This window comes from Scyliorhinus torazame, chromosome 18 (genome assembly GCF_047496885.1).
Source record: "Scyliorhinus torazame isolate Kashiwa2021f chromosome 18, sScyTor2.1, whole genome shotgun sequence".
In the NCBI taxonomy this organism is placed as follows: Eukaryota; Metazoa; Chordata; class Chondrichthyes; order Carcharhiniformes; family Scyliorhinidae; genus Scyliorhinus; species Scyliorhinus torazame.
The window spans coordinates 68019795-68038327 of NC_092724.1; the positions used below are offsets into that span (position 1 = coordinate 68019795).

The 18533-nt window shown below is 43.5% G+C and overlaps 1 protein-coding gene across 5 annotated transcripts in view; it reads right to left on the reverse strand.

Moving 5' to 3' along the window:
- eps15l1a (epidermal growth factor receptor pathway substrate 15-like 1a) overlaps positions 1–18533 on the reverse strand; it is a 607694-nt gene that overhangs the window by 497286 nt on the left and 91875 nt on the right. For all 5 annotated transcript variants that reach the window (XM_072482837.1, XM_072482838.1, XM_072482840.1 and 2 more), the window contains exons 2-3: positions 18451–18492; positions 14452–14541 (exon numbers count right to left, since the gene is read on the reverse strand). In XM_072482837.1, coding sequence (XP_072338938.1) covers positions 14452–14541; positions 18451–18492 — 132 coding nt within the window. The remainder of the gene's footprint in view (positions 1–14451; positions 14542–18450; positions 18493–18533) is intronic.

Consider the following 18533-nt stretch of genomic DNA (forward strand, 5'->3'; position numbering starts at 1 on the left):
ACATCCGTCACACATCTCTAAACTTTGCCCCTCGCACTTAAACCTATGTCCCCTAGTAATTGACTCTTCCACTCTGGGAAAAAGCTTCTGACAATCCACTTTGTCCATGCCACTCAGAATTTTGGAGACTTCTATCAGGTCGCCCCTCAACCACCGTCGTTCCCGTGAGAACAAACCGAGTTTATCCAACCTTAAGAGTATTGATACAAAATGGCAACACAAGTGGAGAAGGTAGTCATGCTTGCCTTCATCGGACGGGGCATTGAGTATATAAATTGGCAGGTGTCATGTGAGAGTACCTTTAAGAAATGGGTGTTTATAAATGGGTGTGTATATAAATATCTGTAGTGAGAGTTCCTTTAAGAAATGGGTGTTTTATTACTGCAGTGATGTCAGAGAGTGGGTGGAGCTGGGCTGTCTGTCCGCTTTTTACTTTCGTTTTAGGCTATTTGCTGCAGGGTGTGTTTTAGTTTCGTTTTCAGAACTGGATAGCTCCAGTCACAGCCAGAATGGGTATTAGTCCCTCTCTCTGTAATACAAAGACTGTAAATCGATCCTTTGGTGATATAAAACTAAGAACTGCTCTCAGTGATGACTTTAACCTGATGTGCTTCTGTTAAAAGTTATTTTTTAAGTCTTATGGATGTTAAAAGGACAGCTTAAGGATTACTTAGTGTTGTATTCTTTGGGGGTTGTATTTGAATTAATGGTTGCTGAGATGTTCACTGTATGTTTTAAAAAGGTTAACTTGAGTTCATAGAATAAATATTGTTTTGCTTTTAAAAATACTTTTCCATTTCTGCTGTACCCTGTAGAGTGGGCCGTGTGCTCCCCATACCACAATCTATTAAAAGTTGTGGGTCAGGTGAACTCCATGATACACTTTGGGGTTCTCTAAACTCTGACCCATAATACAGGTCATGCTGCAGCTGAATAGAACTTTAGTTCGGCCACACTTGGAATATTGTGTTCAATTCTGGTCGCCACACTACCAGAAGGATATGGAAGCTTTGAAGAGGGTACAGAAGAGGTTTAGCAGAATGTTTCCCGGTATGAAGGACATTAACTAAGAGGAGACGGGGGTGGCATGTGGCGCAGTGGTTAGCACTGGGACTGTGGCGCTGAGGATCCGGGTTCGAATCCCGGCCCTGGGACACTGTCCGTGTGGAGTTTGCACATTCTCCCCGTGTCTGCGTGCGTTTCATCCCCACAATACCAAGATGTGCAGGTTAGGTGGATTGGCCATGCTAAATTGCCCCTTAATTGGAAAAAAAATAATTGAGTACTCTAAATTTATTTTTTTAAAAGCTATGAGGAGAGGCATCGGATTTAAGGACAAAGTTACTGACTGGTGTCACATCATGAAGCTTGAATCCATGCTTATTTTTGCTGGAAGAGAAATTGTGCAAATAATAAAGAGAAAGTGGGGCACGGATACATTACAATAAGACCATGAAAAGATGTCAAATGCAGGTCAGCTTCTTCCTCAGGGAAGAGGACTGGAAACATTGGACTACAACCCCCCAGGTTGCTTCCGAAATCCTCGGTGTCCAATATCTTACCACCAATGGCAGAGTTTGAGAAAAGCAAGAAAGTCAGCACACTCCTTGTGGAATTCCAAGAAAGAAGCAGAGATTTGCTTCTTTGTATCACAAGCAGATTTTCAGAAACCCTAGTGCAAGGTGCTCTTACTGGAAGGGGAGCAAGGGAACTGATTTCACTACATTGGAGTCACAGTCAAATCTTTATTCTCACCTACATTCAAGCATGCAGTTTCCAACAGAGAATCTACTACTTAGGGGCAGGATAGCAGGCTGATATACATCCCTCCCTTGTACCCATGGACATGACACGGAGGACCATTCTAGCAGTCCTCCTACCACTCCCATCAGATCAACTAGCTCAGCAGATTAGGATCAACCCTCAGACTTTGTACCTCAATCACCATCTGTGGAGGTCTGGGGAGGCAGGTTCACAGAACCAGAATTATTCACAGATATGCCTCCAATGATTACTCAAGGAGCATGTGTTGAATCCAATTAAGGATGTATCACAATTCCCCCAGGGTTGTGCAATATTCACTTTACCCCCTGTTAATTTAGGTTACAATATCTTAATACAAAGCCCTGCAAATAGAACAGGATAACAAGGACAATGTTGCAGGATTTATGGAGTTTACATTTCCATCCTCTTTAAGCTGTCATTAATATTCTGTGGTGCAAAAATGCCACACAAACCAGATCCAGGTCTCTCTGCCAGATGATATCTACGCCTATTAGGTAGTAGGTTCATAACACATATAAACACAGGTTTTAGTAATACATGCTAACACAGCAGTGTGTATGACTGGAAACTGCCATATTGGGGATATTTTGGTGAACAATGATTAATTATCTGCCCCAAACTTCAGTGACCACTGACCTGACTTGTTTTTCTGCATTCATAAACTAATAACAGGTTTCAAGAAATGTTTTGATTGGCACTGTATTCTCACAGCATCTACTGAAGGGCAGCCCGGTCAGCTGTATCCAGCTGTAAATGCATACAGTTTGGTACTGATCAATGCATTTACTGTTTCAATCAGGGAGTTAACAAAGATATGCAGAGGGACAGGTAGTATTGAAGAAGCAGGGGGGCTGCAGAAGGACTTGGACAGGCTGGGAGAGTGGGCAAATAAGTGGCAGATGGAATACAATGTGGAAGGTGTGAGGTTATGCACTTCGGTAGGAAAAATAGAAGCATAGACTATTTTCTAAATGGGGAAAGGCTTCGGAAATCAGAAGCACAAAGGGACTAGTCCTCGTTCAAGTTCTTTTAAGGTTAACGTGCAGGTTGGAAGTTGGCAGTCAGGAAGGCAAATGCAACGTTAGCATTCATTTCAAGAGGACGAGAATACAAGAGCAGGGATGTACTTCGGAGGCTGTATAAGGTTCTGATCAGATCTCATTTGGAGTTCTCGGAGCTGTTTTGGGCCCCTTTTCGAAGGAAGGATGTGCTGGCCTTGAAAAGGGTCCAGAGGAGGTTCATAAGAATAATCCCTGGAATGAAGAGCTTGTGTTATGAGGAACGGTTGAGGACTCTGGGCCTGTACTCATTAGAAGGATATGAGAGGGATCTTATTGAAAGTTACAAAATACTGTGAAGCCGAGATAGAGTGGACGTGGAGAAGATGTTTCCGTCAGTAGGAAAAATTAGAACCCGAGGTTAACAGCCTCAGACTAAAAGGACGATCCTTTAAAACTGAGATGAGGAGGAATTTCTTCAGCCAGAATCTGTGGAACTCTTTGCCACAGAAGGCTGTGGAGGCCAAATCACTGAGTGTCTTTAAGACAGAGATAGATAGGTTCTTGATTAATCGGGGTAATCAGGGGTTATGGGGATTAGGCAGGAGAATGGGGATGAGAACTATATCAGTCATGATTGAATGGTGAAGCAGACTTGTTGGGCCGAATGGCCTAATTCTGCTCCTATGTCTTTTTATTTATAAATTTAGAGTACCCAATTCTTTTATTTTCAATAAAGGGGCAATTTAGCGTAGCCAATCCACCTACCCTGCACATCTTTGGGTTGTGGGGGTGATACCCACACAGACACGGCAAGAATGTGCAAGCTCCACACTGACAGTGACCCAGGGCCGGAATCGAACCCGGATCCTCGGCGGCATGAAGCAGCAGTGCTAACCACTGCTCCATGTGCACCCACTCCCATGTCTTATGGTCTTATAAGATTTAATTTGGGGCCGTAGGAAAGGCTTTACAAAAAGGGGCAAGAAAGTTTTTTTTAAAGGAAGTGAGCCGTCATGCTCTGGGATGAACTTCCTCAAAGTGTGTTAGCAGATTTAATATTACAGTTCCAAAGGGAATTGGATGAATACTTAAAAAGAAACATTCCTTTGGCTTTGGGGAAAGAGCAGGAGAGGAAGACAATTGGGCAGCTCTTTCAAAGGGCTGGCAAATATGGGCCAAATGGCCTCATTCTGTGCTATAACATTCTAGGAAAAGGTGAAGCAAATAAAAGGTAGAAAAGAAAGAACGAGACCCTGAAAGAATGGAGCATCAGGGGCAGCATGAAGGCGCAGTGGTTAGCATTGCTGCCTCACGGCGCCGAGGTCCCAGGTTCGATCCTGGCTCTGGGTCACTGTCCTTGTGGAGTTTGCACATTCTTCCTGTGTTTGCGTGGGTTTCGCCCCCACAACCCAGAGAAGTGCTGGGTAGGTGGATTGGTCACGCTAAATTGCCCCTTAATTGGAAAAAAAAAAAATTGGGTACTCTAAATTTATAAAAAAGATAAAGAATAGAGCATTTATGGAGTTGAAGCCAAGTACTTAAATCTGCTTCTTGCCCAATATAAACATGACAGAAAAATCATTTTGATGCAATCATGAAGCTGCAGCAGCTAAACACAAGGAATGCTGGCTTTAACCCCATTAATGCCTACTCCTTCAGCCAGCAGTCAATAACCTAACGTAAACCGCTTCCTGTTAAAGGAATACTAAGTGCTTGTTTAGTATTCACTCAAGTATCTTTCACAGGAGGCTGACAGATTGTAGCTATTATATTCCATTAGTCAATTATTGCATACGTCAGCCATGAAAGCCTCTGTATCCCATCCCTTATTGATGGATTCATGACATTTGGTGCAATATGCAAGTTAGCATCAGACTTTTTTTTTTCCAAAGAAAAATTGGTACTGTACTACAATTAAATTCAGAAAGTCTCATACAGTGTAGGTTTCTCCTTGAACAGCATCTCGGTCTAAAACAGTAAACATTGACCAGGCCTCCGTAGTAGCCACAAGACAATTGTGTTTGGTCATAACAAAGCACAGTGTGCAATTCCAAGCACCACACCTAGGGGGGAATCTTGTCCATGGAAGGGGTTCAGCTCAGATTTTCTAGAATGATACCTGGACTCAAAGGATTACATTACAAGGAGAGACCACACAAATTAGAAATAAAAACAAAAAATGCAGGAAATACTCGGCAGTTTGTGCAACATATATGCAAAGTAAGTTAACGTTTCCAGTCGATGACCTTTCTGAAGAAAGTAAAGGTTCTGTTGAAATATTTACTTTGTTTCTCTATATTTCCAGTATTTTGGGGGGTTTATTTCAGATTTCCAGCATCTGCAGAATTTTGCTTTTGTCATACAAACTACCATTGTATTCCCTGGAATTTAGATGGTTATGGAGTGATTTGATTGACATTTCAAGATATTAAGGGGGACAGAAAGATTAGACAGAGAGAAACTAGCTCTGCTGGTTGGGAAATCTAGAACTAGGGGGCACTGTCTAAAATTCAGGAACCATGCCTTTCAGCAGTGAAATTAGGAAATATTTTTACTCACAAAGGGTGGTTGATGTTTGAAACTCTCCTGCAAAATGGCAATTGATGCTAGATTCATTGCAATTTTAAACCAGATAGATACTTTTGAAGTAAGGGTATAACTAAGAATATACAGCAAAGAATGATAAATGTACAAACTGGATGGGTTACACCGGGCCAGGATGTCCAATTTGCCAGAGCAGTTGGGGAGGGTTTAAACTAATATGCCAGGTGGATGGGAACCTATGCAAGGAGCCAGAGAAAGAGGGAGCAAGGACAAAAACATAAGGTAGAAAAGTGAATAAGAAAAGTGATAGGTGGAGAAACCAAAGGCAAAGTTCAAACAGGGCAATAGAGAAAAATATTGGGAGCAAGACAAACAATGTGAAAAAGACACACGTAAAGGCTCGGTGCCTTAATGCACGGAGCATTTGCAATAAAGTAGATGAACTAATCGCGCAGATAGATATAAATGGGTATGATATAATTGGGATTTTGGAGACATGGCTGCAGGGTGACCAGGGTTGGGAACTGAATGTCCCAGGGCTTTCAGTATTTAGGAAGGACAGGCATAAAAGAAAAGGTGGTGGCATGGCACTGCTGGTTAAAGAAGAAATTAACCAGCTGAGGAAACAGGAGGCGGCGAGAGAAATAGAGAAAGTAAAGGATTTGAGGGGGAAGACGGTGACGGACCCGGGAGCGGTGAATGAAGTATTCCTGGAATTTTATAGCCAGCTATACAAATCGGAACCCCCGGTTGGGGAGGAGGGCATAAATCAATTCCTGGGGAGGTTAGAGTTCCCGAGGTAAATGAGGAGCTGGTGGAGGCCCTGGAGGGCCCGATTGGGTTTGGGGAGGTGATAGATGGACTGGGGGCGATACAATCGGGTAAAGCCCCGGGACCTGATGGATTCCCAGTGGAATTTGATAAGAAGTTCTCTGGGTTACTGGGGCCGCTCCTGGTTAAGGCTTTCAACGAGTCCAAGGAGCTGGGAGTACTCCCCCCCAACGTTATCACAGGCATCACTTTCTCTCATCCAGAAGCGTGACAAGGAGAGCTGTGGATTGTAAAGGCCAATCTCCCTCTTGAATGTAGATGCCAAATTATTGGCAAAGATCCTGGCCACTCGAATAGAGGATTGTGTCCCGGAGATAATTGGGGAGGATCAGACGGGATTTGTAAAGGGCAGGCACCTGACATCCAACAAGACGGCTTCTTAATGTAATTATGATGCCTGTGGAGGGGCGCGAGGCTGAGGTGGTAGTTGCCATGGACGCGTAGAAGGTTTTCGACCGAGTGGAATGGAAGTATCTATGGGATATTTTAGGCAGGTTTGGGGAACCAGGGGGTCACAGTCTGAGGAGTCAGGCTAAAGCATTTCAGACAGATATAAGACGACATTTCTTCACCCAAAGAATAGTGAGCCTGTGGAATTCATTACCACAGGAAGTAGTTGATGCTAAAACATTGAATATATTCAAGAGGCGGCTGGATATAGCACTTGGGGAGAATGGGATCAAAGGCTATGGGGAGAAAGCAGGATTAGGCTATTGAGTTGGATGATCAGCCATGATCGTGATGAATGGCGGAGCAGGCTCGTAGGGCCAAAAGGCCTCCTCCTGCTCCTATCTTCTATGTATCCATGTATAAATAGAATAATTGAATGGTTACATCACAAAAGGACACCAATCAGTCTGTTGACTTCATGCCAGCTCTCAGATGGTCACTCCGCTGCCCTTTACTCCACAGACTCTCTCTCTACAGGTGCAAATCCTGCCCCTTTTGAAAACCACAATTAAATCTGCCTCCATCACACTCTCAGGCATCACATCCCAGATGTTAACCACTCATTAAAAAATGTTTTTTCGTTATTGATATGGGGATTGACATTGCATTCGTTACTGATTATTGTTTATTGTTGGTGGGTGCAAATTTGGGAGAAAATGTGAAAAAGGAAAAAAAATATATATTTTTTTTTAAAATGTTTTCTCATGTTGCCTTTAGTTATTTTGCCAATCACCTTAAATCAATGTCCTCTGACTCGCGATCATTCTATCAAACGGAATAATTTATCTCCATCTACTTTATCTAGATACTTCATGTTTTTCCATCCTTCCATCAAAACTCTTTCCAATCTTCTTTTCGTTAAACTTCTTTAATCTATTCTAACCTGTGTTAATTGCCATCCCTCTTCCCTGGAACCATTCTCCTAAAACCTTCCTGCACCTTCTTGAAGGCCGTCACATCCATCCTTAACTGCAGTGCCCAGAATTGTACTCAGTTGATGCCAAACCAAAGTTTTCTAAAGGTTCCTCATAACTCGGTTTTGTACCCATTGCCTCGTTTCATGACACCCAGGATCCCATATGTCTGTTTAACCACCTTCTCAACCTGACTTGCCACTTCCAATGATTTGTGCACATATATCCCAATGTCTCTGCTCCTGCACCCCTTTCAGATTTGCAAACTTTTTTCCTACCAAAATGTATCACTTCACATTTCCTGGCATGAAATTTCATCTGCCAGGTGTCCAGCCATTCCTCCTACCTGCCTACGATCTCTTGATATCCATCACTACCTTCCTCACAGTCCACAATACTTCCAAATTTTGAGTCATCTGCAAATTTTGAAGTTGTGCCTTGTATACCCAAGTCTAGGTCATTAATAGGGCAGCACGGTGGCGCAGTGGTTAGTGCTGCTGCCTCACGGCGCCAAGGTCCCAGGTTCGATCCCGGCTCTGGGACACTGTCCATGTGGAGTTTGCACATTCTCCCCGTGTTTTGGGTTGTGGGTTTCGCCCCCACAACCCAAAAGATGTGCAGGGTAGGTGGATTGGACATGCTAGATTGCCCCTTAATTGGAAAAAAATGAATTGGGTATTCTAAATTTATTTTTAAAAAGTCTAGGCCATTAATAAAACAAAAGCACTGGTCCTAGTACCAGCCCTTGGGGAACCGGTGTATACCTCCCTCCAGTCTGAAAAGCAACCATTTGCCACTTCTCGGTTTCCTGTCACTCATCATCCGATTTTGGGCCAGTACTGTCCCTTTTATCCCATGAAACTCAACCTGGCAAGCCTTGTTGTGTGGCAATTTATCAAATAACTTTTGAAAGTCTACGTCCACCACATCAACAGCATTACCCTCGGCAGCTCTCTTTATTATATCAAAAAACTCAATCAATGATAATAATAATCGCTTATTGTCACAAGTAGGCTTCAATGAAGTTACTGTGAAAAGCCCCTAGTCGCCACATTCCGGCACCTGTTCGGGGAGGCCAGTACCGGAATTGAACCCGCGCTGCTGGCATTGTTCTGCATTACAAGCCAGCTATTTAAGTTAGTTTAAACACGGGCAGCATGATGGCGTAGTGGTTAGCACTGCTGCCTCACGGCGCCGAGGTCCCAGGTTCGATCCCGGCTCTGGGTCATTGTCCGCGTGGAGTTTGCACATTCTCCCTGTGTTTGTGTGGGTTTCACCCCCACAACCTAAAGATGTGCAGGCTAGGTGGATTGGCCACGTTAAATTGCCCCTTAATTGGAAAAAATGAATTGGGTACGCTAAATTTATAAAAGGAAAAAAAAAAGTTAGTTTAAACACAATTTGCCTTTAACAAATGTGTGTTGGCTTCCTGTTGTGGCCCACGAATGTCCAAGTCACTGATTTTTGTTCCGCATTATCGCTTCTAAAAGCTATCTCACCACTGAGGTTAAACTGACTGGTTTGTAGTTCCAACGTTTATTCTTACACCCTTTCATGAACAAGGCTGCAACATTTGCAATTCTCCAGTCCACTGGCACCGCCCCTGTATCCAAGGAGGATTCCAAGATTATAGCCAGAGCCTCTGCAATTTCCACTCTTACTTCCCTCAGCATCCTCAGATGCATGTCATTCAGTCCTGGTGGCTTATCAACTTCAAGTACCCAACCAGTCTTTTTAATACCTCCATTTTCATTATTTTGTTTATCCCATCCAGTAACTCAATTACTTCCCACTTCTGTGACTTTTTGCTTGTCAAACACTGATGCAAAGTACCTTAGCCACACAAACTGCCTCAATGCAAAGATTATTTTTCTGGTCCCTGTTTGCCCCACCTCTCCTCCAACTATCCTTGTATTACTCATGTGTCTAATGACAATCTTGGGATTCTCCTTAATGTTAGTCACCAGTCTCTTTCCATGTTCTCTCTTTGCCTTTCTTTTGCCTTTTTCATTGTCCCTCTGAACTTTCTATGGTCAACTTAGTTCTTTCTCACTTGTATTATCAGCCTGACATTTGCCATTTGCCCCCCTTGTCCACTTTATTTCATTCTATCCTATTCGTCAACTGGAGCACTCTGGCTTTGTTTGCCCTACCCATGGAAAGGTACTTCAACAGTACCCAAATTATTTCCTCTTTAAAGCCAACCCGTTGTTCCATTGTAGTTTTAATGTCAATCTTTCATTCCAATTTAACCGGGGCGGCTCTGATCTCACTGAAATTGGCTCTCCTCCAATTAAGTCTTTATATTCCAGATTTCTCTTTGTCTTCCGTTTGGAGGTAGGTCAGGCACCATCTAATTGTATGGTGGAAATGTTTGGAGGGGCTAAATCCGGTTTCTATGTTACCAATGTGTCCTTCACTACTTCTCGTTCCTTTATAATTTTAAAAATTTGTCCCAAACAGAATGGACGCTCTTTATCTGTGCAAACCAACAATCTAGAGCAGTGGGAGGCCACAGGAGCAAGGGCCAGTTCCTCAAACATCAAATGTACAGCTATAACATAGAAAATGGGTATGTACTTTTAAACTAACTAACCTTGAAACCAATCGAAAAGAAAATTCCAATACTTCACCACATATCTCAAACTTCGACCAGATCCTCCAAATCTCAATTACATTGATGAACTTATTTTAAAGAAACTGCCGAAAGCTAGTCAGTGAGAGTTAAGTTAATTTCATAACCTCTGAAAAAGCAGAATTTTAAATTAGCCCCAAATTAGTTCCTCAAACTCGCTGTATACGTTCTTATAATTTACATAGGGGTGGTCATAGAATCCCTGCAGTGCCGGAGGCCATTCAGACCATCAAGTCTGTACTGACCATTTGAAAGACCCCCCATACACAGATCCAATCTCCACCCTAGCCCTGTAACCCTACCTAACCTTTGGACACTAAGGGGCAATTTAGCATGGCCAATCCACCTAACCTGTACATCTTTGGACCGTGGGGGGGAACCAAAGCACCCGGAGGAAATCCACACAGGCACGGAGAGAATGCACAAACTCCACAATTGTCACCCAAGGCCAGAATCGAGCCTGGGTCCCTGGTGCTGTGAGGCAGCAGTGCTACCCACTGTGCCACCCTGCCACCCCCTTTTGGTCCAGATTTGGTTTTGTTTCATTCCCTCTGATAGCAATCAGGCTGAACTTAATAATGCACTTTGTCTCACAGCTGTGAAGACTTTCACATGGAGAGCAAGGAAAAATCTGTTACCAGAGAATTATCAGGAAATAATCTGCTGTGGATTCGAAGAAAAACATGTATATCGCACAATGTTTGTTTGGCCACAGTGGCCTCAGCAATTAATTCCTCTGGCATCTGAAGAGCAAGGTCACACATTTCACACAAATCGCGCCACAGTAGCACAGTGGTTAGCACTGCTGCTTCACAGCATCAGGGTCCCAGTCGATTCCTGCTTGGGTCACTGACTGTGCGAAGCCTGTACATTCTCCCCATATCTGCATGGGTTTCCTCCAGGTGCTGCGGTTTCCTCCCACAAGTCCCAAAAGATGTGCTTGTTAGGTGAATTGAACATTCTGAATTCTCCCTCTGTGTATCCAAACTAGTGCCGGAGTGTGGTGACTAGTGGCTTTTCACAGTAACTTCATTGCAGTGTTAATGTAAGCCTACTTGTGACACTAATAATAAAGATTATTACCTCTTGGTATTTCTGAGTATAAATGTAAGCATTCTATGGGCGGCACGGTAGCACACGTGGCTAGCACTCTGGCTTCACAGCACCAGGGTGCCAGGTTCGATTCCCTGCTGGGTCACTGCCTGTGTGGACTCTGCACGTTCTCCCCGTATCTGCGTGGGTTTCCTCCGGGTGCTCCGGTTTCCTCCCACAGTCCAAAGACATGCAGGTTAAGTGGATTGGCCATGCTAAATTGTCCTTAGTGTCCAAAAAAGGTTAGGAGGGGTTATGGGGTTCTGTGTATAGGGTGGGAGTGAGTGCTTAAGTGGGTCAGAGCAGACTCGATGGGCCGAATGGCCTCCTTCTGCACTATGTTCTATTCTCAGGCCCATAAACTATTACAATCCAAATAATTACACACTATGACAAAAAGTTACGTTGCTTTGATAGTTATGGCAGACTGCGAAATAAGCCACGTTAAGTTTATGCTTTTCAGTTTCCTCAGTATGCATAACTTGCTTCCACCACTAGAGGGCAGACATGATGAGCCAGATAAAGCAGCCACGGCCTGCACTCAAGCCAATGATGGAATATTCTGGGAGAGAGCCCTACCATATTTTATCCTTGTATTCCCAACAGACACAAAATTAGTGCACAGGATATGAAAAAAAAAATCCAGTTTCTAGGTTTTTTTTCTGCAACACGTTCAGAGTTGTTTGTTTCAATTTAGCATTAAAACTGCTTCAGGTCTTCATCTGCTGCCACCATTCCTGATTGACTACGACTATAAGCTTGCTTGTCCATTCATTTTCAGGATGCCATAGCACATTAAAGCAATAGATGGGGATGGTGCAGGAGTGTAGCACACAAAGTTCATACCGTACACATCAATGAGCTGAATTACAATGTCTGCAGTGCTCTCCAAGTCAACAGTTTTTTCATGTGCTGTATTTCACCTCTGAAGGTCAGAGACCCGGAGCGTTAACTGTATCTTCCTTCATGCTGTGTGACTTGCCAAGGGTTTCAAATGCTTTGCTTTTATTTCAGATTCATGGCTACTGTAAAGCTACTGCAAACTTATAAACAGAACAATCAAAAAGTTATTAAACTTAGGTGATACAGGGGAATGATTGTACGAACTAGCGTGACACTGACTTTATTTTTAAAGATGGTGGAGGAACCGACAGCAGGAAATCCTCTTTCCAAGTACAAGATTGGCATTGCAACATCATGTATCCCACTGCCACTTCTTGTGGGCAGCACGGTAGCATAGTGGTTAGCACTGTGGCTTCACAGCCAGGGTCCCAGGTTCGATTCCCTGCTGGGTCACTGTCTGTGCGGAGTCTGCACGTTCTCTCCATGTCTGCGTGGGTTTCCTGCGGGTGCTCCGGTTTCCTCCCACAGTCCAAAGATGTGCAGATTAGGTGGATTGACCATGCTAAATTGCCCTTAGTGTCAGTTAGGAGGGGTTATTGGGTTAAGAAGATAGGGTTGAAGTGAGGGCTTAAGTGGGTTGGAGCAGACTCGATGGGCTAAATGGCCTCCTTCTGCACTGTATGTTCTTGTTGGCAATGGATGAAGCTTCATCTCAGCCTGTGCTCAAGACTCACAGTCAGGGAAGCTCGAGCAATCACCTCTTACCATTCCTGGTCTGGGTGCACTTGGCCCAGGCACTGGCATCAGAAAACAAGCATTCCCAAAACCAACCCCGTCTATCATTTTTCTCAGTCACATAGGTGCGCAAACGTGCCCCAAAAATATAAAATTAGTACAGAAGTATTTTGACAATATTTTACTCTAATATATTTAGGCAAATTAAATTCCTCTTTGAAGAACTCACTGTGGCAGCAGACATCAAAAGCACCAGCACACAGGTAAGCTTGATAATGCCAGATGGTGTAGAACTTTAAATACTAATCACATGGCCTGGACAGAACACCCAGACATTTTTTTAATTTTTCCAATTAAGGGACAATTTAGCGTGGCCAATCCTTCTGCCCTACACATCTTTGGATTGTGGGAATGAGACCCACGCAGACACGGGGTGAACGCCCAGATTTGGCAGTTCTGTGGATTGCTCCAGTGATGATTTCCTGGCTGAATTCTCTGACAATGCCCAGATAATTGCCAATTTAGGCACTGCTGAGCAAAAGCAGCTCAATCAGGAACAAACAAAAGTTGCACAAATTATCCACCTTCGGTTATAAACGTGGATTATTTCCATACCTGGGAGACATCAGAGCCAGGTATTTCAGTCATCACACTGTGTTCACAGAAACAAGATTTAGCCAACAATTTTTACAGTAATGATGACGGACATACTCATTCAAGTTGTCAGTACCTGGTAAACCTTATCACTGCAGTTTAAGGATTCACTTCAGGCTGACATGAGCACTTTACACTGTCGGGTTTCTAGCATTCCTGCCACTGATGACACCATGATTCTTCAAGACTCCTTCAACAGCACCTTCCAAACCAATGACTTCTAATACCTAGGAAAATAAGAGTTGCAGGCACATGGGAACACCACCCTAAGGAAGTTCCCATCCAACTTGACACCGTCCTGACTTGAAAATCACCATTCCTTCACTGTTGCTCGGTGAAAATCCTGGAACTTCCTCGTAAAGTATCTATACCTACATCACTTGCAGTTCAAGGCGGCGGTTCAGCACCATCTGCCCATGAGCATTTAGGGATCATTGACCTTGCCAGCAACACCCATACTCCAAGAATGAATAACTTTGGGGGAGGGGTATTGACCTACAGTGTACATCAGTGTCAGTTTTTCTCTAATTACATTCCTATGAGGTGGCTTGGGACATTTTCTTAAATACATTGCAAATTGTTCTCGTTTCCCAGTGAGTCATATCTGCAATCAGCTCACAACCTGCAACATCCAAAGATAGAAAGGAGTGCCACATGCTACTTCAAACATTCCTGCCTGCGTGGAATTTGCAATAGGCCATTGTTAAATAAATCCTCAGCATTAGATTATTAAGATTAGATACAAGTTCAAAACCATGTTTGGAAATGGGGTACAATACTGTCACCCTGATTCTGCCATGTAATCCCTGCACACGCCACTTTCCGCAGAGCACATAGAATTTGTCTACAAAATTCTGCCAGCAATTAAATTTTACTTGCATTGTTTAATATTTCCATCACAGTATCCTACAATACAGGAAGTTTTCATGGTCTTGTAAGCTTCTTTTCAGGGATTGCTGTTCCTTACCTTTCCTAGGATAGCGTCAGAGAGACCAGACTTCTTCAAGAATAATGCTGCCTCATTGGGCCCAACTTTTCCTGTATGAGCTGGATCCACCTGTAAAACAGCAACACCCATTCAGTACACATCAGTCCGTCACCAAACAAACAGCTCCCTCCCCAATAACTCAGGTAAGATTATCTGTAAACTGTTACTAAAATTCAAAATGCAAAATTTAATATGATGTAAAATAAATGTAAGTCTTGCCCTTATCTCATTGGTGGGATTCTCACTCAAGTCAGATGGTAGCAGGTTCAAGGCAAACTTTAGAGATTTGAGCACATAATCTAGGCTGAACTTCAGTGCACTACTGAGGATGTGCTGTACTGTTGGAGGTGATGTGTTTCGAAAGAGAAGCTAAACTCAGTCCCATGTTGATAGAGTCTAGTTTCATTCATATAGGTGCTAGTTGAATGCATGTAGCCAAGAGGGAAAAATATTTAAAGTGTCTTTATTGTGGGGACTCAGTCAATGTCTCATATAATGAATTAACTATTGCATTCCAGTGTATTCAGCACTGAGAACATATTGTTCTCTGTCTAATCAACTAATCAATTCTTTAAGCTCAACCTGTCCCGACTGGTGGAACGAGTGAGGGAGGAGGTTCGGAGTTGGGATGCGCTCCCGCTGTCACTAGCGGAGAGGGTGCAGACTGTTAAGATGACGATTCTCCCGAGATTCTTGTTCATATTTCAGTGTCTCCCCGTTTTCATCCCGAGGTTCTTCTTTAAGAGGCTGAATAAAATTATCCTGGGATTTGTCTGGGCGGGAAGTCCCCGCAGGTGAGGAATGTGATGCTCAAAAGGAACAGAGGGGAAGGGGGACTGGTGTTGCCGAACTTCAGCAACTACTACTGGGCGGCCAACATAGCGATGATAAGGAAATGGATGGTGGGTACGGGGTCGGTTTGGGAGCGGATGGAGGCTGCTTCGTGCAGGGGAGCCAGTTTGGCAGCCCTGGTTACGGTGCCTCTGCCGCTCCCGCCGGCGCGGTACTCCACCAGCCCTATAGTGGTAGCGGCTCTTCGGATCAGGGGCCAGTGGGGGAGGCATATAGGGGAAGTGAGAGCATCGGTGTGGACCCCAATCTGCGGCAATCACCGATTTGCCCCGGGGAACATGGACGGTGGGTATCGACTGTGGCGGAGGGCGGGGATTACGAGGGTGGGTGATCTGTTCTTGTAAGGGAGCTACCCGAGCATGAGGGCGTTGGAGGAGAAGTTTGGGCTGGCGGGAGGGAATGACTTCAGATACTTGCAGGTGCAGGATTTCATGCGCAGGCTGGTGCCATCCTTCCCACGCCTCCCGCCAAAGGGGAGGCAGGACAGGGTAGTATCGAGGAGAGAGATAGGTGAGGGTACAGTCTCAGATATTTACAAAGAACTAATGGGAGCAGAGGATACACAGACTGAAGACCTGAAGCTTAAGTGGGAAGAGCATCTCGGGGGGGGGGGGGGGGGGCTCAAGGCCCCCAAAGACCGAAGAATGGCTATCGGACATGGCGAGCTTTCTCGGTCTAGGGAAAGTTAAGTTTGCCTTGAGAGGTTCTCTATCGGGGTTCGCCCGGAGGTGGCAGCCATTCATTGACTTCTTCGCAGAGAATTAACCGTTGGTGGGGGGGGGTCGCTAGGGTAGAGTAGAGTAGGGGGTGGTTTAGGCAGGTCCTTGCGAGAATGGAGTTGTGGTTTGTACTATGCGTTATTTGCTTTGCTTTTTTGTACAGTACTATACAATGTTATTGTTTTATATGCCAAAAATACCTCGTTCAAGTTTCTGAAGCGATGCCTAAATAAGTGGACAGGGGTATGTTATTTATGCAGACTTCCAGAGGCATTTGGTGAAGTCCTTCATATGAGCTACTTAGCTGAAACTGAAACTCATGTAATTGAAGGTAAATTATTGAACTAGTTCAGAAACTGGCTCAGTAGCAGGAGAGAAAGTGTAAAGATAACGGGCAGGATGGCTCCTGCTGGCACACATGAATCTTTGTTGGAGCTTCGACTATTCACCATATTTATTAACAGCTTAGATGGCAAAGTAGAGGGTCAGTTTATCTATGTTTGCAGACTAAGGTTGTATTCTTTTCAAGTTAGATGGTTAAGGGTGATTTGAACAATATATAAAAGGGGAACTTATAAGATAGATAAAGAGAAACAATTTCTGTGGTTGGTTTAATCTTCGACTAGAGAACATAACCTAAATGTCAGAGTCAGGTATTTCAGCAGTGAAATTAGGAAATTTGTCTGTATGCAAGGTTCAACAAAGTTTCAAATCTCTTCCGCAAATCTCAGTTGATGCTGAGTCAATTGTAAAGTTGAAATTGGAAATTGATACATTTCCATAAACCAAAGGTACAAGAAATGCCGGGCACAGGTAGGCATATTAGGTTATGGCATGGGTCAACTAGGACTTCATGAGACGGTGATGATAAAGAGGCACTTAATAGGTTGACAGTCTTCAAAGTAGAAGAGTCACCTGGTCCAGGTGGAATGTATTGAAGGAAGGAAAGATGGAAATTGCAGAGGCTTTGACAACATTCCAATTCTCCCTAAAAATCTGTGTGATGCCAGGGTTGGCACAGTGGCTAGTACTGCTGCCTTACAGTGCCAGACACCCAGGTTTGATTCTGACCTTGGGTAACTGTCTGTTTAGAGTTCGTACATTCTCCCCTTGTTGCGCGAGTTTCCTCCGGGTGCTCCGGTTTCCTCCCAAAGCCCAACAACGTGCAGGTTAGGTGGATTGGCCATGATCAATGCAAGGTTACAGGGATAGGGTGGGGGAGTGGGACTAGGTAGAGTGCTCTTTCAAGGGTTGGTGCAGACTCGATTGGCCAAGTGGCCTCCTTCTGCACTGTGGGGATTCTATGGATTCTATTTGCTGGCTAACTAAAGGATTGTAAATGTCACACCCCTCTTTAAAAAGGAGAGGAAGGATAAACCCAACAACTATAGACAAGTCAATCTAGGGTGAGGAAACCTCTGGAGTTGATAACCGGAGGCAATATTAATTGGTATTTGGAAAAGAGTGGGATAATAAATAAAAGATTTATTAGCAATTAAATCCTACGTGATTAAAGAGACAGAAAACTTTTGAGTTTTGGTGGCGATTATACTTCAGATTGGAGGGAAGTGCACAGTGGTGTTCCGCAGAGTCTTTTGATTAACATTAATGACTTGGGTCTACAGGGAATAATTTCAAAGATTGAGGATGATAAGAAACTCATTAATGTAGTAAACAATGAGGAGGATAAAAAAAGAGATTTAAAGAGGACATGGACAAACTGGTAAAATGAGCAGTCGGATGGCAGGTGAGATTTAAAGTGGAGGAGTGTGAAGTGATACACCTTAAGAGGAGAGGCAATATGAACCATATGGTTCAATTTTAAAGGGGGTGTGAGTATAGAAAGAAGATGGAAGAAAAGTTGAGATTACTGTTAAAAAATTATACAAAATCCTTAGAATTAATAGAGGAATCGGAACACTAAAATGAGAGCAAAATATTCTGGATGCTGGAAATCTGAAATAAAAACAAAGTGCAGGAGAAACTCAGCAGGTCGGACAGCATCGAGGGAGAGAAAAACAGAGTTAACATTGAGTTAGTGAAATGGTTCTGAAGAGTCAAATCCGACTGAAAACATTAATTCTCTTTCTCGTGCCACAAATGTTTCCCGACTTTTCCAGCAGTTTATGTTTTTATTATACAAATTAGGCAAAATTAAGGATGTTTTGCTAAACCCATATAAGAATTAAACAATAGCTGGTGTCTTGTGTTCAATCCTGGGCACTACACCTGAGCAGGTCTTAGAGAGGTTAGAGGAGATTTACTGAAATGTTATCTAGAATGAGAAGACATCAGTTATTTGGAGAAAATGGAGAAGCTGATGTTGTTCTCCTTACAGCAGAGGTCGAAAAGAATTGTTAGGGATGTTCAAAATCATGAATGAGATTATTGAAATAAAACAGCTTACCTGACGATAATAGGTCTCGTACATGGGGTTACCAATGGAAAGCTGAGGAAAAGAAGATCAATTAGCATTTTATAAGCATTTGT